The following is a 22,873-nucleotide window of genomic DNA, read 5'->3' as shown; positions in this document are numbered from 1 at the left end:
TCACTTTATTTCTCTCTGAGACCATGTCCAAACTAGAACACTCCCGCACGCAACCAGTATTATTCGCAGCAAGTGTCCGGCTGCGGTGGCTTCCGCACAACCGCTTCGAGCCGACTGGCTGTAACTGTCCACTATGTGTATTTTCCAGCCCATGTTGGCGTGGGTAAAGCTGTTGTAGTACACCACGTCAGGCCAGCTGGTGTTCGGTGTGATCTGCAAAATCGCCGCGTCGCCAGAGTCGCAGGTCCACTTGAGCGTACGGTTGAACTTCTTGAACGTGGGAAAGTTGTCATCCAACCGACGATCCTGTCCCTCCGGGTGGCGCGCCAGGCAGAGCGGACCAGCGGCGGTCGGTTTCGGTCGGCCACGGCGCGTAAATTCGACTCCGGCCAGCACACGAATCTCGCTCTGCTTCGCGTCGGACAGCCGGTCGAAGCCACCGTGCGGTTCATCGGTGATCACGAGCGGATGATAGAATTCGGGCGAATGAGGATTGTTGCCGCCCCGCACCATAAACGAGTAAGTGAGCCCTCGCCGAAGCCACAACTCCGGCACGAGGAACCCATTGATGTACCAGGCGAGCCCGTTCGATACGTGCCCCGTAATGCCTTGGTAGCCCCGTTTGCCTCCTGCCGGCCCGAGGGTAGCCGTAAAGGCACGCACCGATCGGTCGAAGATCTGCTGCCGCTCCCACACGTCCTTCAGGTTGGCATCGCGGCTGGTGAAGCTGAAGCAATCGTTGACCGGCTCGGAGGTGTTGAAGTGTATCTGCACGTTACGCTTCGGGTAGACGTCGTGGTAGGTTGGCTCGTTGTTGGAGTCCAGCCGGCCCATGGCCCACACTACGTACATCGGACGATCGAGCAGGAACTCCTTGTCACCCGGATCGGAAGAGATGAGCGTCCGGCGGAAGGTGATCGTGTTGATGTCGTTCTCCCGCGTGAACGTGTGCAGCTGGAAGCTGTCCAGTCCTCCGACCACGTCATCCCGGCACACGCCCTTGTTCTGGCCGAGCACCTGTACGCACGGTGCCAGGGAGGTAATGTTGTAGTCCACCGCGTACCCACGGTGCCCGTCGATGAACGCGACCACAACGTCGGCGCCCAACATCTGGCTGCGGTGCTCCGATCCGCTGATACCGAACGACAGATACTCGTCCGACCGCACGTTCCCGGCCAGTTGGATCGTGATCTGCGGCCCAAACACCTCCCACGACATGCGATAGTCCTTGTGCAGCTGACGGCAGTTCGGTAGCGAGGCCGTGTGCGGTGTGACGTGCACCAGCGAGGGCGGTACGTTCAGATCGTCCGACACCAGGATGGAACCGTAGTCCCGGCGGGCTTCGACGTCGTATACGCTGAACCAATCGATGTCGAAGATCGTCATGTCGCCGGGCAGTTCGAGCGTGATCGTTTCGCGATCGTACGCCCGGATCGGATCGAGGTACCCCATCTCGTCCGGCACCTTGCTGCCCTTGGACGAAGGCGATGGCCCAACGCCGACCCAGAAGTGCACCGAGCCGCCTCCCTTGCCGTCGTAGCTGAACTCCGTGATGCGGATCGTCTTCGAGTCGAGAATGTCGATGCTGTCGCTCGACACCACCGGGCCACCGGCGACAGCCGTCAAGCTGCCCGCCTTTTGCGGCACCGGTGGCTCAAAGTCCTCCGGAATGTACACGTCGGCGAAGTTGTTCTGCGAGTTCAGATCGTACACGGCCAGCCACTGCACTTCGGTGATTTTCTTGCTATCCGGCAGTCGTAAAGTAAAGTCCTTGTTGAAATATCGCTCCAGTATGTTTGTTCTGGAACATGAAAAGACAGCTCATTATCAATGTGGTACGAACGGTCGATGCAAAGATCGTCGGTAAACGTTAGCGCACTCACTTTCCGTACTCGTCGGGCACGATGAATCCCTGAGGTCCGGGACGATTGCTCGCTCCGGACCAGAAGAAGGTGTCCACACCGTTGCCGTCGTAGTTGAAGCCAGTCAGCAGGAAGGTGTACTCGTCGACCGCGTACACATCACCGGAGGCCTGATGGTGGTATGAGTTGAACTTTCCAATATACTTCCCCCGGTACGGGCCATCTTCCGGATTTTGACAGACTGGAGTGTTTAAATAAATGTAAAACGGTATGCACTATAACTAAACAGCCCAAATATGGTAATGAAAAATAATAAGGTAGAAATGGCCAATGAACCTAAATTGGAAGTAGTACATTCGGGCACTTAACAATACGACGTTTGCGACATTAATTTCTATGGTAAGTAGTTTTTCGATATCTTTTAACAGAATGGATTTTGCACGTTTATGTCTAAATGTTGTAGTATGTTTAGCCCAAATCTGAGAGTAAGAAAAAAACTAGTAGTATTCTTATGCACTTTTAAATGTTTCTCTTACTATTTGTCACTGATGTCACATCTAACCTGCTGCATAAAAATGACCAAGGCGACTAACAATGCTCGATTGATCTTGAAAAGAAATTATGTAGCAGTGATTCTCAATCACTGTAATATTTCGAGGAAAGCACAAAGTATTTTCCATCTAATCTAACTGACGCTATTCAGAGTGTAATGCCATTTTGCCAAAAAAAAAAAATGCCAAGGTTAAAACAAGTGAAGAATCTCTGAAGAATCTTGAGCAATGTGTAAAATGTGAAACGTAAAGTTTTACTGTAGACACTGTTATATGAAATGCGCAACTCAACTCTACCTAAAAAAGTAAATCTTTCTTTTGAATAAGATTTATATTTAGCAGCAATCTGTAGCTTTTTTTTCGTCTCCCCAGTGCATAAATCATGGACATATGTTGAGATGGAAAGTACGCACCCATTTTACGTTTAATCGTGCCATATCCTAATTGCAGTTAGGGTTTTGCTCCCCAGTAACAAATTATACTTTTTATTGCTGTCAAACATAAGCAGGGTTCGACGTGAGTCAAAAACGGGTTCCTAAGCTGCACAATCGGTTTTTGCATTCGCAAACCGACGCCTCGTGCAATGTATGTTATAGCTCGGATTCGGTACTTGGTTTAAAGGTAAAATTAAATTATATTTTCAGAAATACAGAACTTTTGCGATATTTTGCATTGCAAACTAAAGTTGTGATTCATATTCCTTTTTCTGAATCAGTAGTAACATGTATTCAATGTGAATGATTACTCATCGATCTTTGTCTTTGACTCATTCTGCACAAGCTCGAAGGAGATTAAACATACTCCATCGACTTTTAGCATTAATTGGCTTTAAAGCATATGATGTGTAGGCTATTCCTAGTAAATGTAATTTTTGTTTTCAATCGTGTGTCTAACAAATTAGATAATTGCTAACTCAAAACACATATAGGTGTCGTTGTTCAGCATAAACATTATCAGGAACCTGTAACATATTCCCGGAAAGGGTGGATTTTTTTCAGCAACACCTCCTCAAGCCCGCTAGCGGATGGTGTAGGCTCAAGGTTGATCACCGTACATTACACTTCCGCGACTCATGCAGACAACTTTCCGATTACGTTCCAACTGAGTCCACTGCGGTGGTTTGCTTCAGCTTTTTCGCATTGCCCTCTCTTTTGATACGGTTCGTCGCTTGCCATTCCCCGACCAACGTTGAAGTCTTTCGTACAAGTTCTCTTCGTAGCGCGTCCGGTTGGGTACGTACCAGAATTTCCTACGATCACAGCCAACAGCAGTAGGTAGTATCGGTGCCACCGGACGGCGGATCCGTACAGAAATGGAATTCCTGGCATTTCGTCACAGCCTTGACTGACTCGGACAATTAGCAGCCCCCGGGGCTGTTTATGTTCCCAGTGCAAATCTCAACTCCAATCGGTCGGGCTACCGTTCCCTTGACGGCGAAAATGTTGTTTGCTTTCTCTCTTGCCCCGGATCGGAGCGGCGAGGTTCACTTTTCACTACACTGCTGGCCCAACTTCGTGCTGCAACAATTCTTTTCGTCACCGTTGTTCACTTCCGGTCTTTGGAGGCGGTGGCGACGACGACTGTGCGTAACAAAATGTCGACCACCTAAACTTGCACGAAGGGACTTCACTGAAAAGGACCGTACCAATGTACACGTAGCCAACAGAGCGTTCCCCCGAATGAAGCGGCCACCTCTTGTACACACTTTCGCTGAAAGGCAGGGTAAAATCGCGCTAGCCAGCCCACCGGACGAACTGAACGCGACTGACTGACTGACACACACCACTACCACCTGATGATATGATCTTGGCGGGGCGAAACGCACTGCCCCAAAATGAGAAAGATCGTCCCGGCCCGCCCGAGCGAAAGCTACCTTATAGCGTCGTGATCGAGAGCACTGTATGCATGCAGTAGTTGTGCCTGGCATTGTTGCACACGTACGGCAGCAACAACAGCAAACCGCGGCGGGCAGCGTCTCGGATAGGGAAATCCATTCCTTTATCCACAGTTGGTCACTCTTAGTGCGTCGATCGCGGATCGCGGTTCAATCCGCTCGGTCCGCCGTCTCGCCGATAAACGGAATAAAACTCACACCGTTACGCGGGTAGCATGGTCGGCACGCATACATCGTGCGTTTGGTGGTTGCCCCGCGAGATTCTTCAGGTTGCTTTGGTGGTCATATTTCCGTTTGCCGCCTAGTTTGGTCAGATATCCAAAAGTAGGTACCACACATGTATGCTTCGGTTTGCATTTGTAATAATCTTGAATAATTGTTCAAATTGTAAATGTGTAAATTGATTGTAAAATCCTAGATGTAATTGTTCCATTTATATGAAAAGTACATTCAAGGTCGTAGAGTTAAGGCGTGGGCACTGTGCGTGCAACATGTGTTCTCAAGAGTCAACGTGGACGGAAGGCAATTTAAATTGTGCGCCGTGTTGCAAATACTTCTCTCTTGACATTTAAATCACACATGCTTTAACCCCAACTCAAGCTTAAACTCTTAGATAAGCTCCTATATGCTTTCAGCAAAATGGGTAAAAAAATTTTGTCAAATTTAAATTTACTTCTTTTCGTAAGCAACAAATTTTTTGAATCCAGTACATCTACGTACCGCATTTGCTTCATTTGGGACAGTAACGATTTTGCTAGTCTTGGAACATTGTGAGCTAAAAATAAGGTGCATTAAAACTTTATCTAAAAAATAAATTTCCAATAATATTTATGTAGAACATTGTTTAACTATTTTAGTTGCATTTTAACCATACATCTAATCTAGGGAAAACCGCATAAATTTCATGAAGAATGCAGTACAGTATTTTAAATTTTTCGGCAGATAATGTTATAATGTATCTTAGCTTCGGTTTTCAGAGTTTTAAAATTGATAGAACCGGAGTAACTTTTTAAACTCTAAAATCCAGCGATCTTCCTATAAAATGAATGGCTGATCATATATGTACATACCGTAAGCATTAGGATTAACTTAAAGACTATAAGTATTGCTGAATGCGTAAATTGAAAAGAATATTTCAAATGCTCAATTTTAATGTAATGTTTTCTGAAATTTCTTGACACACCTCTTTTCGTTCGCCTGGAATGTTTAAATAATAAAAATCATTTTCAAGAATGGTGGATTCGATGAACTCTATTACCATACCGTTACCTTCTCAAAACGATTCAAAAAAGAAAAGTTCATCAAACCCGTTCTGCAGCAAATAGCATACGTTCATTTGTTTACTTTTATTTATTGAGTTGCTTTATCAGTAACTATGTTTCTTTCCGACTATGTTATCATTTTCTGAAGTTTCCTTGCTATGCTTTATCATAATCACAATAATAACTTGCATATTCAAATGCCCCGAAGCGTTTGCTTTGCCAGCCGCATTGCGTACAAGCATCGGTATCTGTTCGTCACGGATAATTCATTGCATTTCAATACCGAAGAATATTGCTTCCATTTGGGTGTTGATGGCGGGAGACCGTGTAGAGGTAGCGTTATTTCTACCCTTGGTTGTGGAACGCGGCAATCAACGGAAGGATATCAAATTGACTATAGCCGACAGGGCCGGGATCTGGCACAGATCCGTGCTGCTCGTACTAAGTGTTTCATTATCTAGTCTTGTCGCACTTTTCTGCTCTAAGGTTCTGCTAGGGAAACGCGGCAAACGTGCCTATGGTCGCGTATTGGCCGTAACATCAATGCCACGAACTACAAGCATCCTTTAGAGCGCTAGGGATTATTTCGGTTAGTATGTATGTGTATGTTAGTCTTCAATATATGTTGTTGTCTTGTTACCTATGTATAGCATCGTTCCAGCATAACGTTTGTCTAATTTCTTTAAATCTAAAAAATACTCATCCACTCCCACCCGGAATATATGAACGAACAAAAAATTTACGGCGGAATGGCCAGGAGTCAATTGTTGCTTTGAAGACGGAAATGTTAAATGTTTGGTATAGTTGATCCTAATCCGACCCTTTCTTACTGAAACCAGGCACATTTTATCTCAATTTTCAAAGTTAATACATAAAGAGGGTGAAGAAAAAAAATCTAAACTGATTGATAATAGGTTTCAACTTGGTTACTTATTCTGCTGTTTGTTTCTATTTGCGGTATCCTTAAATCACTACATTCGTGTCATTTGGTATTAAAGCAGAGTTGCTCCTTGTAAGAGTCTGTGTTCTTGTTGTTTTTAATTGCATTCAATCTTAGTGAGGCTTTATATTTGTTTTCTATCATATATTGCATCAAGCAAAAACATTTTCTTTTCATACTGTATTGTTGCTATGATTTCTAATTTAGCTATTGGATCTGATGTTCGATTGCTGTTAACGTATATGTTTTCGTTTGCTCTATATAAATTGACAGATATATTCCAGACATTTATTAGCTGTGCGGTGCGACGACCAGTATCGGTTTTTATTCAACAGTTATCCTACTCTTGATTTCACGCAACGCTACAGGGGCATTTAGGGCAATATGTATTATGATGCGGTGTTTGTAATTTCATTAACAGCACAACTTACAAATATTGTCGTACTTTTATTGAATAGTTCTATCGTAGTTCTTGTTGCACGGCAAGGAGTCTTTTGAATTTATTTTTCTAGAAACGCGATTACAAGACTGAGGGGTTAATATATATTTTTAAATTTCCCTTAGCGGCGTGAGATTCGGCTTCAGGGCATTTCATTCGGTGTAAACTTATATTTGCGAACCTTTACAGTTTTTTGTAACATAACATAATATCTTCTACCGCCGAAAGAATTCTGTAAATTCCCACAAGTATGGTTTCTGTTAAATAATTTTAAACATATGATGCAAGGAGGATATCGTTAGACCGATTTGAGTATTCCAACTGAGCAATCTGACGGCAACTTCATTGACATTTTTTAGGACAATCAGGTTCTTCCGTTAAAACAGGTTGTTAACCTTATTGTACACCCAATGTCTAGGTCATGCCGTCCCAAGTGACGTAAAATAAAATTTCTCCAACCGCATAAGATAAAGCAAGTGTATAATATTTGAACCGATTTTCGATGACAAACATTTGAACAGTAATGGGAAAAAAGGGTACGAGGAACCGATCCAGCGGATTCCAGGACGTACACGCCTGCATATTATGGTTCGTGTCGTTTGACAAATTCTTCCAGCGTGCGCGGTATTTGGTTACGGTACGGTATGCCAAACCGCACGATTACCGTCGAACAAAGACATTTCAACGGAAGGTAGCTTACTGTCGGAATGTCGTTGATGGGGTTGTCTCGTATCAGGTTTAATGGCCGATCGTCGAGCCGGTTTGGCTCATCCAAATGCGCTCCGTGTTCGAGTAGAGTGTAGATAATCTGTAAAACAGGCAGATAAACAGATGCCATATTAAACTACACTTGACATTGTTTTTTCTGACATCCAATATTATTATTTCGAATGAAAATGACTAATGTTCTGTTTCATATGCAGTTCAAATAATTTAGTCAAAGTATCTACATGTCATGTAAAATTTGATTTGAGTGAAATCTGAAACTTTCTTTAAAAAAGCCTTCCATTCTTAAACTGTAAAGCACTTGTCGGTGCCCTTTTTTCAAAATTAATACTTACATCTCGGTCGTAGTTGTAAGGCATTGCTGCAACCAGTAGTGGCGGTGATTTACATTCGTTTTTAGCGTTCACATCGGCTCCACAGTCGAGCAGCAGCTTGGCCACGCTAAGGTTCGGAAAAACGACCTTGGTCGTGGTGGTGTCATCGGTAAAGTACCCGCTCTTTATCACATTCAGCCGGGAGACAGAAAGGTGCAGCAAGGTGTCGTTGTTACTGGCACTGCGGATATTGCTCTGCACCAGCGCGTACACGGCCCGGTAGATCAACTCCCGATCCGAGCTCGTTTTCGCCGTGGCCAGCATCAGGAAAATTAGATGTGTGAGACACTTCATGACGCGATCGAAGTTTTCCTGCTGCTTCCTGTGCACCGGTCGTATGCTGATGAGCTGCCGGGCCTCGGCGATGTTGGCCGTCAGGATGCTAAACACCGCGTAAACATCCTCGAATCGTGGTACTCCTTCCTCGACAAATTCTAGCCCCACCGGTTCCTCGCACTGATCGATTAGGTCTAGCATCAATCGAACGAGGGCTTGTGCCGTCAGACAAGTGTCCGAGTATAGGATGGAGTATTTCTGTACACGCACTTGCAGCGCCAGCAGCCAAAGGTCGATGCATCGCTGAAATCGATGGGCATCGGCATAGGAAGCACCCCGGAACATTAAACGGAAGAGCGTATCTTTGTGGCCAATACCGAGAATACGCTCGTAGATCAGCAAACTTTGAACGCGCATTGCATCCACATCGGCAGCGATATTATCAAGCTCAGAGATGGTGGAAAATTCGGTGGAGTATCCGTAGGCGGGCCGAGGCTGGATGGTAGGTCGCTTGCAAATGTACTCTGGACCGCGAAGGCGAATCTGGTGGGCTAGTCGCCAGTGTAGCACGGCACCGCGAGTTACATTCAAGTCGTCGATGAGCGTAGACCCGAACAACTCGTGTGCATCGGCCAACCGTTCTGCGGAATAGTTGATTCGTTTTTTCAGAAAGTCGAATATGTGATAGGCGCCTTTCAGACACGCCGTCTGCAACGCGTCGTCTCCATAGCGTGACTTGGCGAAGGGATCGGCCCCATGTTCCAGCAAAAGCTGGGCGGTTTCGAGTCGATGCTCTTGAATGGCATAATGGAGGGCCGTTTTATCCTGGATATCTCGTGCATTTACGTCCGCCCCCTTGCTTATCAGGTAGGTGCAAAGGGTGACCGATTGCACGGAATTGATCAGACATGTTCCTCCATTATAGTTCGGTTTCTTAATGTCTGCACCGTGTTCGACTAAGAATTGAACTGCAAAACAATTGTTAATGACATTAGTTTTCCTCGGAGGGCGTTTTCTTTTGTTTAACATACCAATATCGATGTGTGTCATGAAGCAGGCGCTACGCAATGGTGTCGATCCAGTGTCGGAGAGAGCATTTATGTTGGAACCGAGTAGAACGAGACATTTCACCACCGGTAACTTGCCGGAAACACATGCACACCAAAGCGGGGTCACACAATGCACCGAGCGGTCCTCCGGAACTTCGTACAATCCCTTCTGTTCCGTGTTCGCTTCGCAAACTTTGATGAGATATTCGGTAATCTCTACGTTACCTCGGCGACATGCGATGAACAGCGGTGAACAGCCATCGTGTGTCCGCCTGACCACTTCCTTCCGCACTTTCCTTGGCAGTCGTTCTAGTCGCTCCCGGAGCCCCTTGGACAGGCGAGTATTTTCGGTACAGATTTTGCATTCTCGTATCAATTCGTTTCCGATCTGTTCCAATGTTCGATGTTGGTTCCCCTGTTTTGTCGAGGACGACGCAGCTGACTGGGCCGCGTTTGATGAATATTTTCCCATCCTCTTTTCTGATTCTTGCAACTCACACAAGATGGTACAATCACTTATGCGGAAAATTGGGAAGAATCAATCCTATCGATGGGAAAAAGCTAGAGCAACAACAACACGATAATGTTCTGTCAAGACGAAAACATTCGCCATTTACCAAAACAATAAGCTTCAAGCACCTTGGGCACAGCTTGAAATGATTGTTGAACTTTTAGTGCTTGGGCCGATTTTAATAAAAAACCGATTTCCTTTTAATTGAAATTTTTGTTCAGGTAGACATCTTTGTACAATGAAACCCACATTATACTTCGGACAACCCGTACTTCTTAGCTTTTAAAATAATTAATTCAATGGGAATGTGGTACAGAAACCTTGGTCGAGTTTCACTCTGAAATAGCATATTTGATATTAATTTTTGAACCAGGGAACCGATTTGGACATGTTTTGCCCCAAATAAAGGGTATTTTTAAGACACAATATTGTTCTGAATAGGATGATTTTATGTGTTCGGGTTTTTTTTTAAATAAACGCGCTGTCTGGAAATCAACTTCACGTAGAAATGTAAAGAAACCTTGGTTTTAAAATTTAAAATAAATAAATAAATTTTAAAATTTGGTAATAACTTGTCTCTTTATATTTAGCCCTGAACTGTTTTTACCATTAACCCCTCAAATTCTTCTTCTTCTTCTTCTTGGCGTAACGACCTCTTGGTCATGCCTGCCCGTTAAGGGCTTACGAGACTTGTTTCCCTGTTGTAGCACGTGGATAGTCAGTCCTCTCGTACAGGGGAGGGTCCGGCCTCGGTTGGGATTCGAACCCACGCCGTCGAGGTGGTGAGCCCCGGCGCTCATGGGCCGATTTTCTAACCGGCGCTACCGCTCGGCTGTCGCGGACCCCCAACCCCTCAAATTAAAGGTCTTTTTAAGAATTTGAGATATTTCATAACCTGATGAGTTAGAGACGAATTAAAGGCTTTATCAATTATGGATGGTTTAACGGCGAACATAAGCGGCAACGGCCTTAATAGACAATCAAATTTGATTTCTAACTTGGTTAAATGTTTGTTTGATATGGTTTAATGTTTGTTTTATTCGTACTGTTCAGATTTTCATCGTACTTTCGTGTTTTGCTGTTAAAGAGATATTATTATTGAGTTAAAACATCAATAAATCACGGGAAATAAAAACAGAAATTTTATTTAAAAATTTTCAACAAAGTGAGTGATAACAGAACATGCACTAGAGTGTAAAGTAGAATGTTGAAAACTGGATCACGATATACTGAATGCATAATCATCAAGTCACACTTTGCTCAACCATCCCGTGGATTCCGTTCAAAACAACCTTCGCCCAACCATGCCTGGTCGGTATCGTACAATTATATCGACCCATAGGAGATAAAATGTTACCGTTACACTTATTAGTAGTGTACACACGATCCCTCAGGAGATCCACCGGTGCATAGCTACACACGGTTGTAACGGATTTTACGTCTGATTTGTCCGTATTGGTTACAAGCCGGCCACTGGAACCGGTTGTCGATACCGACGATATGATCGCAAAAGAGGCGCAGAGAGACGGCAATGTTGCTAGATTCCGCCCGGTTCGTTAGTTGATCTAATCATCAGGCAGACCAGCGGTCGCAACAGGAAGGGACAACTTTGTGGGCTGTTTATGTTAAAATTTGCACCATCGGCATGGAAAACCTTCTATCTTGGCCAAGGAGGACAAGCTTAGAGCAGATTGTTAAAACCATGGCTTCTTCTTGTGCACTCGATTCCATTTAGTAGATGCAAACCATAACTTCGATCGTGAGCTAAGGTGGCTTAAATAGGAAAAAAACATAGGCTGGATTGGTATTGCGTAAGGTCCGTTGCAGAATGGTGCAAAAAACGCGGAAGGATGGAAGCCTCTGTGGCTCATCGAATCAATTTCATAATTGGTGTGCCTCTAGTGCACCGGTTTTGCAATCGCTTCCTGTGTCCCTGTTGCCCAGTGTCCGTGAGGGGTTTCAAATTATAACGGATTTATGTTTACCGGTTTTCTTATTTGTAAATGTCCCTATCCGGGACGTATGAATGTATGCTAGAGTACGCTAGTTTTGCACGGCCGTACTTTTCCCGTTAGATAATAGGCAATGTTTTTATTTCACACTCATTCGTACTCAAACTCCAATCCGCTGCCCCCGAAGTGTTCCTCGATCCACGCGTCGAAACGGGCGGACGTCGCTGCATCCATGTGGTTTTTCCAGTCGCCTATCTCACCCTTTCGTATGAACTTCACACCAGCGTCTTTCTTCACGATCGGTGACTCCTTCATCAACGGTTCCAGATTGACGGCCGGATTGCGCTGCATACGGTCAAATTGCAGATGCTCACACATCCGCTGCACTTCGTCTTCCGTCAGCTCGCGCCCAAACTCCAGAAATTGCGCACAGCGGCGTATCACTTGCGGCAGGTTGCGCTTCATGTCTTCGTACTTCAGGAAGAGGATGTTGTCTTGGTTGCGCCGCTTCCAAAAGGCGAGCGCATGGGCCCACATCGGGCCAATGGGAGCCTGATCGGCCAGGAAGATGTCACAAAGCTCCTGGAAGGTTCCCTCGGATCGATGGATCAGCTGGCAGTAGTAATAGTACGACACGCACAGGTCCTTCGGATTGCGCACGACGTAGATCATTTTGGGTCGCACCGTGCCCAGCTCGTGGGGATGCAACTGCCAAGGAAGGTGACATTTGATAAAGCGCCTTCCGGGCATCTGACGCACACACTGCACCGAATCGATCCGTTCGTGACGACTGCCGAGAAAGGATGGGGAGGGTTAAAACATGTTGCCTCTAAGCGCCCTCTAAGACGAAAACTTACGTCACGGTATCTTCCACGGTGTGATCGTCGGAAAAGATGGCCGACAGTTCGAGCAGTGGCGTCCGGACCTGCTGCAGCTGATTTCGGGCCCCTTCGTAGTCAAGATTGTTACCGAGCAGCCACACCATTTCCTGTGCCCAGGTAGATCCCGCCCGCGGGAATGACATCAGCCAAACATCATCCGAACGGATCGGTAGCGTACGAATGGATTCACCCAAGTCCACATACTTCTGGGGCATAATCACCTGACCCGGGTTCACCTCAACGAAGTGGTCCTTACGGCCGAAAAAACGGTCCAGCCGTTCCTTTATTTCCACCGGAATCGGTCGATACTCGATGTCCATTGTGAACGTTGTCGGGGAGGGATTTCTAACACATGGGCCACGGATACAACACCCGGTTTCTAACACGGCACAGGTCTTCTACCACAATTCACTTTCTCTGGCCATTCACCAGGTGTTACTGTGGCCGGAAATTGGCTGCACGGTTGCATTTATAAAGTCCCAGCCTAACACCGAGCCATTGGACCCCTTCTCCAGTGCGAAATCTAGGTGCAGGATAGCATCGGCAGCGGTTGCCGTAGTTGCACATGTTCCTAGAAAAGAAAGCAAACCTCGCACCGATGTTGGAGTGGGAGGTTAAATGGTGGAACGAGAAGTTGAACATCGGCCAGGGGTCCGGTGCATTTCCGTGTTTATGGCACTTGAGTAAAAGCCTTTTTTTGCGCCTATTAGGGCCGGAGAACCCAATGCGCAGTCGAGGAGGGATTATAATTTCACCCAACAGCTTCACTGCCGAAGGTTCGGTTGGGGTTGAACCGCGCCAATCGACTCAAATAAGCAAATAAACTGATCGTGATCGCCGAGGTTTAATTGAGTGCGCCTCAGGCCTGTTGGTATTCTCCTGGTATAAGCTGCTACTACTATTGGTTGACGACGGAGCAGATTATCTAATGTGATCGTAGCGCGCAAGCGGAAGAAGGCTACTTTGTTGATGCCAACTGAGCAGAACCTGATCAGTCATTTAATAGTTTGGTGCAACGAACTTAATCGATGTATTTTTAAATCGACTAATTTGAACATTTAAATACTAATAGTTTAATTTTTTAGTCCATTTGCTCCAAATATTACTAGCAGTTAATTATTTTTCATGAACTCCCTGTTTATGTGATAAATACATGTTGGGTAACAATTATGATTCGTTCATGATAGTATTTATGCTTTTTGTCTTTCTCTTTTCTTAAGATTTCTATTCTTGCATTACAATATGTTAGATTGTTTTTTAAACTAAATTTAGTAGAGTCACCACCCACTTTAGAATTAACAAGCAATTTTTACAAATTGTAAAAACAAAATAATTTTTGATGATCCTTTAATCCAGGGATCAACATCAACCTTTCACAAAAGTTTCATACACGCATTAAACGGATATTTATCTTTGTATAACGTTATAATTAACATTAAAATAATGTTTGCAAATTATCCGAAATGGAAAAAACGCACATCAATTATGTACAATAATATTTCAATATTTTAATCTTAATTTAATTTAATTTTAATTTAAGTGATAATGAGAACAAATGGGCCAATAGAAGAAAATAACCATGTTGATTTTGATTATTTTGTGCATAGTTCATATTTCATTTAAACTTCATAAAATAATGGTTTCCTTGATCACTGCTTAATCCATACGTTTGTACATTTCCTACCATCTTTAAAATCAAAGAAAACCACATTTCTTGTGCTACCCCCCAAGGCTATTGACCCTTCGAAAACGACCATCTTCGCAAGTTCTCAGTGATCAAAAGCTTGCATATTCGAAAATATCACACATATTTCAACTTCCTTTTAAATACTTCTCCCATTTCTTTCTTCCCATTCACTTGACATTTATTTCCTTCACCGTTACCTTCTTTCAGCCTTCCCGGGTCGTACTTCCTTCATCCCCGCTGGACGGGATTCCTCAAGATTATCATTTTCAAACCCGATTTGTATTCCTCCGCCCGAGGTGGCATGGTTTGGTGCTGCCCAAAAGGTTGCGGCATCGGTTCGTTGTTGTGCTGGCCTCCTTCTGGTCGGTTGTTCCCGGTCATTTTCGTTATTTCGCTTTGGTCTGTTGTGTGCGCGCCTTTTTGACCTACTTCTTGGGGATAGATCGGCGAAGCTTCGAACTCGCCAGAAAATCACCCCAATCCTCGGTCGTGACTGTGCACCCCTCCCCTAGCGCCGGTGGGAGTAAAAGCGTCGATCAGTGCTCGCACCATGGCCATGGTCATCGGAAGAACATTCTCTTGACGTGAAGTTTAAGGCTCTCCAAGTTTGAGGTTAACGATTGTAGTTTAACAAATTTTCCTTTCTCTTTATATTCATATGCTCTTTCTTTTCTCGCCACCCTGCGTCCTATTTGTGATATAAACACAGAATTGAATTACATTTAGCAATGAATCTCCGTACCATTCGTCGGCGCGCGCGTGGCCTTTCCCGTAAGAAAACGTCTTCACGACGGCGATGACAAACACCGTAAAGGCCGTTCACTGTGACCCATTTGCGGATTCTGGCACCTCGACAGGTTTCGGTGGGCACTTCCCAACCACCAACACACTGCCTTCGTCAAGCAAATCTACCCGTTGTGGCAGTTCTTTCTTTCGCGTGTCTCATGAATTATGCAGCACCTTTTGTCTGCGCTTGACGGTGACGGAGAGTTTCATTTTTTGGACGGTGAAAGTATGAGAGTTTTGTTTTTCTTCTTACCTTCATCCCAAGGGTCTCTCCTGTCTACCTCGGAGAACCCAGCACACCCGCAGAAAACTTCTTGGATTCTGTTTTTTTGTCTGCAAATCTCTCCCATCGGGTTCCTCGCTTAGGTGCGCATTGAAGTTACTCTGGTTACGCGCGCGGCGTTGAGTACGAATAAATCGTTCCAGTTGGCTCGGAACGTTGCTGCAGGTTTGCCACCGCGCGTTGCTTCATTATCACCCACGAATTGTAGGCAGGGGTAGCGGATGTTGTTTTTTTAAACCATCGCTCGCGGTCTGCTGGCCGCATGACGATTCGCAAAGTGGCACGGAAGGAGGGCCGCAAAATCGCACGGTTCTAGCCCACTGACTTGGCTGCTGCCGTTGTTGCCTGGTGGAACTGATTCGTTGTGTACCCCCGGATCGCCCGGTCGGTTTTCCACCGAGCAGGCACGGGTAAACTACCCCTAATCGCTTCTAACCGAGAGCAGCCCTCTTGAAAGCCCCCCGCAGGATAGACAAAAGACACGAACGTACGTTAAGAATTACTGTTATAAAAATATGTATTTCCTTCCACCCTCCGGGCTGGTTCCCTGTTCATCACCCATCATCGCCGGGATCCTCAGCATAAGAAGGCGGCAGGTTCGGACTGAAGAAGGCAATGGCAGAAGAGGCCCCCGGCCTTCTGGCCCGGTTACATTCATACACGCACACAACCTGTTCTAGCGCTTCGCTTCGTTTCGTGCCGTTTCGTCTCGATGCCCGGCAATGACCGCGCCGCCCCCTGCTTACCTTCGTTGCCGTCCCTCTACACAGCGTTTTCTTCGTCATGCATTTCTTTCACTCCTTCTTCGGCATTAGCACCTTTCTTCTGCCTCGCGATGACTGTAGCGCTTCGCTTCTCTCTTCCATCCGCTTCCCGTTGGGTTTGTCCGTGAAGCAAGAGAAAAAGAAAACGATATCTGCCAGCGAGCAGCGGATCGAGGCCGAGATCTTCTCGAGGAACGTGGCCATTCCCTGGGCCATTCAGTTCTGTGCCGGATTTCAAGCTGAGCGCTTGTGTGTACTGCCCGCGATCCAAACGAGCGAGTGAAGGAAGGAAATAAAGCAGCAGAAGAGCTGTGGATTTTATAGGACTGTTTAAGGCCTTTTTTAGGGCAGACGGAATCCATCCGGTTTCAGTAGTTTCAGTATGTGCTAAGATTTCTGCCAAGCTGGTGAAAAACGAAATTTTCGGCAAACAAAATGGTGATTGTGAAAGGAAAATATCTGTGCATCGTGTCGCTGGTGATCTTCTCGATCAGTGGGAGCGCGTACACGACGCAACGCACGAATGCTGCGGCAAGCGACGAAGGTAGCCCGTTCTTGGATATGGCGTCCGAGTTTCTGTCCTCGTTGGGCAATCAGCAGGGAGCGGGAGGTGGTGGTGGTGGTGGTGGCGGGCTCGGAGGTGCCGCAGGACTCTCCGGAATCGCATCCATGCTGCTGCCCCTGATGGCGAACGCCAACGGTGGTGGTGGAGGTGGAAAGGCCAACGGAAACGATGGCATGGGAGCGATCCTCTCGGGTATTGGAAGCATGCTGGCCGCGAACGGTGGAGGTGGTGGTGGTGGAGGTGGTGCTGGGTTCGATCCGGCACTGATCGGAAACGTCATCCAAATGTTTGCCGGAGCGGCCAGTTCCGCCGGTGGAGGCGACGAGGCGGCCGATGAACCAGTCCGTCGCCAGGGCGCGGGTGGAAAGCGCCAGAAACGGCGGGCTTCGGCGGAGCAAGCGGGATCGAACCCGCTGGTGGACACGATGCTGTCGATGGCCTCGAGCTGGCTGGCGAACTACAACAGTGCCGAGCATGATCAGGACCAGCCGGCCGCGGGTGGCGGTGCGGACGCGCTCGTCAATCTGCTTCCGTTGGCCGTTCAAGCGTTCCAGTCGTTTACCGGACCGGAGATGCAGCGCACGCAGGAGAAGCACAAGGATCACTCGTGGGTGCTGCCACCGTTCCTCGAGAACATCCACGTCATGTGGGACCAGTTCACGCAGTCCGAGCTGGCCGAGGCGCTCTGGGCCAAGCTGGGCCTCAACGCGGTCTTCAAGGGCTTTGTGGGGCGCGACGGTAAGCTGGACTACGACAAGCTGTTCCAATCGCTGCAAAACCAATCGTTCCGCCGGCGCTGGATCAAGGCGGCCACGATCTACCTGGCCGAGTGGGTCAACTATATCGCCAACCCGGAAGTGTACCAGAGGTGAGTAATCGCGGAGCGGGCGGGAAACCCGTGCAGAGTCGAGTACCGTTACCCGGGGATGACGTGGTGTGCGCACATTTGTGCACGCAAGAAGTAGGTCATCCGGCGTATGACTCAATCTCTTTTACCATTGGTTCATCGACAAATTTTATCATGTCGCCACCAGGTACATTGGCACCGGACAGATGATGGCCAACGGATTCCTACAGTCGCAGGGCTACCCGAAGCAAACGTTCATCGATATTAACCGACCGAGTGAAACGATCTCCAATCTGATCGATCACGTCGCGAAACGCCACCTGGCGGTAAAGATTTCCTCGGTGCAGTACGTGAAGCCAGCCGTCAACTATGTGAAGGATCTTCTGAAGCTCGGCAAGGCCAAACAGTTCCTACAGCAGTACAACGTCACCGAGATGACCGACAAACTCACGGATACGCTCAACCTGGAGGTACTTCACTGTGTGCACTGTGCTCAAGTTCACCTGGATCTTAACGGATTTCTTTCATTTTGTCCACCCCCTGGTAGGTCATCGAACCCGTCCTGAAAGTGCACCGTGCGTACCGACAGGCGATTGCCAACCCGCACTGCGATAAGTACATTCTGTGCGAGATCAACTCGCACGATCCGAACGAAAAGCTTGGTCTCGGTGGTTTCAAGCACGGAGTGACCCGGTTCGGCAGTATGGCTGCGGCTTGGTTTATCGCGCAGGAAACTCGCACCCCCTTCTGGACCCTGTTCGCCAACATCAACGATCCGCACCACTGCGACATCAAGCATCCGGTCGACTGTGCGGAGTATCACGAGAGTGAGGATCGCGTCACGACCGAATATCCGCACAGTGAGCTATAAAACAATGGCCGGAGGCCTGTGCGGTTCGAGGGGAACGTGAGTGTCGGGAAGTGGCCGACGGGTAGGTTCCCGTGGTGGTCTTCCGTTGTTAGTTCCGTGCTGTTCGGGTTGGTTCACGGTTCAAGGGCCAGGCTGAGGCACGGAAGCCGTAAAAAAACACGCACCCAAACGTGATTGTTGAAACAAAATGCACAGAAAATCAGGTGATCTTCGTCGGTAACGTCGCCATCAGCGGAGCAGCAGTGCAGTGTGTTGTCCTGGGTGGTTGGCAAATTACAATCGAACTGTCTGGCCACGCATGGTATGCATGGGGCGAACGTGTCATTAGTATTAGCATAGTGTAGCGTAGGGTTATCTTCCAGCTTTTAGTTAGGGGAAAACGTAATATTTTTAAATAGAGAATCAAATGATCGAATCAACTGCTGTGTAAAGCGGATAAGGTCAACGTAACGGTAAATTGGTACACGGACAGACGACGGTATGAACACTTACGGCACACTGATCATTCCATTAACATAACGGTCAACGTAATGTGTTGTTTTGAGCAGCATGCTGACTACTTTCTGCCCGAACCGCGATCCGATATTCACCGTTGGCTTGACTTTAGCCGACTGTTGGAGCATAACCTGACTTTCCACTGCAAGGTGTAGGTTAAGCTTAGTTTATCACTGCAAGTGCGCAAACGGCGCGTTATAGCAGAATCTTTGGGTGCTTATGAATCTCTGGTTATGTCTGAGTAAGTGGTGTGATTAATTTTCAGCAGCAAACAGTGTGAATGGATGTGTTTGGCCCCCGGCAGGTTTGAATGTCGATTTGTAAACCGTCCTGCTAACACACTGGACGAGATAGATGACCGATACACTGAGCGACGTTATTAAAAGGGCGAGATCACAGCCAAAAATATAGCAAAAACAAGGAAAGATAAATAACACAATAAATATGAAACGAAACAACAACCATCAAGATTACTTGTATGCTTTGGTGTGCAGGCTGAGATTCATTAGTATAATTGTTTGGACATTTAGTATATCTTATGTATTGCACTTTGGTGCTAAGGCTCGCGTGACCAGTGGGACGGAATTAGATGACTTCAATTAGTGCGCTTGACCGGCTGGAATGTTAGAATGGTTGGTGTCGTTTACTTTTTGATGCTTTTACACACCCAATCCATTCCCTCCTGATAATTTGTTGGAGCAGGGTTTGTAACAGTGGAAGAAAACCAAGATATCCATTTAGATTGTGTGAAAACTTTCTTATGCTACTCTCTGTATTACCTTTACTCCCGTGCCTTGTAGCGCAGAGCAGCCCTGTATTTGCCAGGTACGGTCGGCTAGTTTGACCAACTTCAAACATTCTGCTATCTCGGAAGCCTTGAGGGCACCGACGATGTCTTGCTTGTTGGCAAACACCAACAGGGGAACGGATTTTAATTTATCATCCAGCAGCAGCTCTGTTAGCTCGTCCCCAGTCTCTTCCAGCCGCTTTCGATCACTGGAGTCGATGACGTAGATCAGAACGTCGGTGTTTTCGAAGTAGTTCTTCCAGTACGGCCGTATTTTACTTTGTCCACCTATGTCCCACACGTTCAGCTTAAATCCCTCGGAAACGACTGACTTTATGTTGAAACCGGCCGTTGGCGTCACCTGTGTCACTTCCTCCGAGGCGAGCTGCTTGAGCAGCGTAGTTTTTCCGGCATTGTCCAGCCCTAGCAAAAGAATGCGAAGTTCCTTTTCCGGTGCCGATCGCAGCTTACGCAGAAGAGAAAGCAGCCCCTTGTACAGTTGAATAAATGAAAAAAATACCACACAAAGTTCACAATAATTCCAGATATTATGCGTAACGCAAACTGACAAATTTAAAAATGTGATTCAAACCAAGGTTACTATAATAGCTGTTCGCTGAGTATTACTTAGTTCCAGCAACCTTGATCAAAATGCTGTAAGTGCCGCTGTCAGTTTCTTGCGACTCCATAAACAAACTGGTTGCCCGGGAAACGAATCACAAACAAAATAGAAAATTTCCTCCTGATATTGCAGCAAGCCAGGTACAAATTAAACTTTTTAATTGTGCCAAATTTGAGGTAACGTTTTATCTTCTTGGAATACTCACCATTTTAAGTGTCGGTGGTGTGTGTTGTAAGGCAGAAGAAGTGTTCGAAGTTCGCCAAAGTTAAGAAAAATGTGTAGAGTAGAGGAGTGAAAACAGCAATCACACAGATGTCTTGAATGTTTTCTGTCATTCGCTGCAAGATTACTACAATGAAGCAACACTGCAAAGTGAATATGATTTTGTCTCAGTTACCTTGACCAATCGCAGCTTTCAGTTCATCAAGGTTACTAGAAACAAAGTTTAACGGCGTTACACCGTTACGGCGATGTTTTCGATGTTTTCTATGATAAAAGGACCAAAAATTTCTGCAAAACTTACTATGAAGACTAATCGAACGTAAAACCATCAAATTGTTATTGTGAGTGCGATAGCTAGAAGTTACTTTAGTTATTACCGAATCAGTCTAAAAAAATTGAAAATTTTGAAATGCGTAATTTGGCCATTTTTTTATTACCTTTTGCAAGAGTGATGGGAAAAGAATGATTTATTAAATGAAATTGAAACTAAAAGAATGAACACGGGTGTTGAATTATATAATTACTCCACTTAGCCAGTAAATTATTTTTCAACTTTAAGCAGTCAATTTTAACCGTTTCTATGTTTTAGGTTTGATGATTGATGATGGTCAACACTACGATTAAAATAATTTGAAAAAATGGCTTGTCGCATGTGGATAGAAGGTTTGAATCCCTTCCAAGCTGATGCAAACACGTCGCTCAAAGGTATTTCAAATCAGTTGATCATCTCGAGTATACTTACGTACCTTGTATACGTATATACTTACAGTATACGAGTATACTTACTCAAATCTAACTATTTTTCGTTTTTATCGTTCTCTGCTGGTCACCTCTTTTACTAATTTTCCCCCTAGAAATCGACTTATGCACCCTGCTTGGAGTGGAAACAATTTCATCAAGAATGCTCGTCAGGTTCGGTCCATTGTATGCCTTTATCGCACTGGAGAAAACATTGTACACTTTCAGTGTTGTGATTGATCATCGCAAAACTAAAACTTTTGATGCTGACATCGTTTCACTGGCCGCCAACAGTAAGCACTGTTTGGTACTGTTATCCTCCGGACGATTATTCAGGTACAATCCTCTCGAAGATCGTTTGATGCCCTTAGAGTTTCTCGGTGTTGAAAGGGTCAAGGACGATCAAGCGATCGAATCGATAACACATCTGGCCGGTGGAGAGTGCGTCACAGTGGCATGCACTTCGCTGAACGCCGTGTATAATATCCCCAACAAAACGGTCACCATGCCAAAGCACGTGCGCATACGAAAGGTGGTAGCCGGTTTCGAACACTGTCTTCTACTCACCACCAACGGGGATGTCTACAGCTGGGGGGGTGGATTGTAAGCATAATCGCCTTCTCATTTCGGTTTTGTTCAACAATTTGACGCACATTTTCCCTTGCAGGCGCGGTCAACTTGGTAATGGTGAAATAGTAGCACCCCAAGATACGCCGCAACTCGTTGAACCGCTCGCCGGGGTGAAGATAGTGGATATCGCTGCCGATGGGTGGCACTCGGCGGCAGTGTCCTCGTTCGGAGATCTCTACACGTGGGGCTGGAACAATCAGGGTCAGCTCGGTTTGTTGGATCCAAAGCATGACGGCCATGTGGTGACCCAACCGCAGTTGGTCACTTTTCCGGACGGGGCTGAACTGACGGTGGAAAGGGTGCACTGCGGTATTGGACACACCGTGGTGGAGGCGACGTATGTAGACGGCGGTACTAGAGATGTGCTAATTGCTGGTTGGAATTTGGTGGCGCGTTTCGATTATCAACGACCGACGCATCGGCCGAAGTTTACCGGCTTCCGGAAGCTGAATCTACCCGACAAAGCCGAAAGATCTTCGCTCGCAGTAGGGGCGGGAGCAAACCAGATTTACTTCCTGCATCAAGCCAAAGCCGAATAAAATGCACCCAGAGAAACCGAAAACAAAACCAAAGCAAAATGTTTATTACACAATCCTTGACCCGATTACGTCGATGGCTTGCAGGCGTAAAACGTCGAAAGAAAACAAGGAACGCTGTGACCCGGTGCGAACGAAGTGATACTTCATCTCGATACATTTTATGGCAGCCCGTTTTGCCGGTTTTTTTTTTTGTAGTAGTATGCCCACGGAAGTCAGTCAGAAGCTCCTCCGAAAACGGACGCACACATAATCGTTTCGGCATTGAGGACGACGAAATGACGCTTGCTTAAGCTCGCACCCCGCGGGAGATCTCCGAAACG

The 22,873-nt window shown here is 46.3% G+C and overlaps 6 protein-coding genes across 6 annotated transcripts; 2 read left to right on the top strand and 4 right to left on the bottom strand.

The window, feature by feature from the left end:
* Window positions 1-3,741, bottom strand: LOC131261301 (protein Skeletor, isoforms B/C). Its single transcript, XM_058263307.1, has 3 exons — window positions 3,654-3,741; window positions 1,884-2,103; window positions 1-1,801 (listed from the first exon to the last, which is right to left on the bottom strand). Exons 1-3 carry the CDS (start codon window positions 3,739-3,741, stop codon window positions 1-3), a joined length of 2,109 nt encoding a protein of 702 aa, XP_058119290.1.
* Window positions 3,742-5,651: 1,910 nt separating this feature from the next.
* On the bottom strand, window positions 5,652-9,911 carry LOC131261292 (protein fem-1 homolog C; the record flags this gene model as incomplete). Its single annotated transcript, XM_058263295.1, has 3 exons — window positions 5,652-7,756; window positions 8,010-9,292; window positions 9,356-9,911. Coding segments are annotated over 3 exons (2,064 nt in total), but the record flags the coding sequence as incomplete, so codon positions are not given.
* Window positions 9,912-11,986: 2,075 nt separating this feature from the next.
* Window positions 11,987-13,037, bottom strand: LOC131259045 (luciferin sulfotransferase). The gene is made up of 2 exons (XM_058260457.1): window positions 12,694-13,037; window positions 11,987-12,626 (listed from the first exon to the last, which is right to left on the bottom strand). The coding sequence occupies exons 1-2, from the start codon at window positions 13,035-13,037 to the stop codon at window positions 11,987-11,989; spliced, it is 984 nt and encodes a 327-aa protein (XP_058116440.1).
* Window positions 13,038-16,672: 3,635 nt separating this feature from the next.
* LOC131258865 (uncharacterized) lies at window positions 16,673-18,520 on the top strand. The gene is made up of 3 exons (XM_058260255.1): window positions 16,673-17,670; window positions 17,837-18,119; window positions 18,197-18,520. Exons 1-3 carry the CDS (start codon window positions 16,673-16,675, stop codon window positions 18,518-18,520), a joined length of 1,605 nt encoding a protein of 534 aa, XP_058116238.1.
* Window positions 18,521-19,508: 988 nt separating this feature from the next.
* On the bottom strand, window positions 19,509-20,752 carry LOC131258482 (ADP-ribosylation factor-like protein 3). The gene is made up of 3 exons (XM_058259807.1): window positions 20,630-20,752; window positions 19,795-20,292; window positions 19,509-19,697 (listed from the first exon to the last, which is right to left on the bottom strand). Exons 1-3 carry the CDS (start codon window positions 20,630-20,632, stop codon window positions 19,659-19,661), a joined length of 540 nt encoding a protein of 179 aa, XP_058115790.1. The 5' UTR covers window positions 20,633-20,752; the 3' UTR covers window positions 19,509-19,658.
* A 532-nt stretch (window positions 20,753-21,284) lies between these two features.
* On the top strand, window positions 21,285-22,553 carry LOC131258952 (uncharacterized). Its single transcript, XM_058260356.1, has 3 exons — window positions 21,285-21,351; window positions 21,501-21,987; window positions 22,052-22,553. The coding sequence occupies exons 1-3, from the start codon at window positions 21,285-21,287 to the stop codon at window positions 22,551-22,553; spliced, it is 1,056 nt and encodes a 351-aa protein (XP_058116339.1).
* The last annotated feature ends 320 nt before the right edge of the window (window positions 22,554-22,873 follow it).

Source organism: Anopheles coustani, chromosome 3 (assembly GCF_943734705.1).
Source record: "Anopheles coustani chromosome 3, idAnoCousDA_361_x.2, whole genome shotgun sequence".
NCBI lineage: Eukaryota > Metazoa > Arthropoda > Insecta > Diptera > Culicidae > Anopheles > Anopheles coustani.
The sequence above is the reverse complement of the archived record's forward strand: the minus strand, read 5'-3'. Positions and strand labels throughout refer to the sequence as shown.

Excerpts from the sequence above, each read along its gene's own strand:
- LOC131261301 (XM_058263307.1), bottom strand. The coding sequence starts at position 3,741 with ATGCCAGGAATTCCATTTCTGTACGGATCCGCCGTCCGGTGGCACCGA. Across the intron at positions 2,104-3,653 it reads TGTGATCGTAGGAAATTCTG|TCTGTCAAAATCCGGAAGAT; the intron begins GTACGTACCCAA and ends TAAACACTCCAG. Across the intron at positions 1,802-1,883 it reads GTGCCCGACGAGTACGGAAA|AACAAACATACTGGAGCGAT; the intron begins GTGAGTGCGCTA and ends TTCATGTTCCAG.
- LOC131259045 (XM_058260457.1), bottom strand. The coding sequence starts at position 13,037 with ATGGACATCGAGTATCGACCGATTCCGGTGGAAATAAAGGAACGGCTG. Across the intron at positions 12,627-12,693 it reads ACCGTGGAAGATACCGTGAC|TCGTCACGAACGGATCGATT; the intron begins GTAAGTTTTCGT and ends CTTTCTCGGCAG.
- LOC131258865 (XM_058260255.1), top strand. The coding sequence starts at position 16,673 with ATGGTGATTGTGAAAGGAAAATATCTGTGCATCGTGTCGCTGGTGATC. Across the intron at positions 17,671-17,836 it reads AACCCGGAAGTGTACCAGAG|GTACATTGGCACCGGACAGA; the intron begins GTGAGTAATCGC and ends TGTCGCCACCAG. Across the intron at positions 18,120-18,196 it reads CGGATACGCTCAACCTGGAG|GTCATCGAACCCGTCCTGAA; the intron begins GTACTTCACTGT and ends ACCCCCTGGTAG.
- LOC131258482 (XM_058259807.1), bottom strand. Across the intron at positions 19,698-19,794 it reads TACAAGGCACGGGAGTAAAG|GAGGGAATGGATTGGGTGTG; the intron begins GTAATACAGAGA and ends ACAAATTATCAG.
- LOC131258952 (XM_058260356.1), top strand. The coding sequence starts at position 21,285 with ATGGCTTGTCGCATGTGGATAGAAGGTTTGAATCCCTTCCAAGCTGAT. Across the intron at positions 21,352-21,500 it reads TGCAAACACGTCGCTCAAAG|AAATCGACTTATGCACCCTG; the intron begins GTATTTCAAATC and ends TTTTCCCCCTAG. Across the intron at positions 21,988-22,051 it reads TACAGCTGGGGGGGTGGATT|GCGCGGTCAACTTGGTAATG; the intron begins GTAAGCATAATC and ends TTTCCCTTGCAG.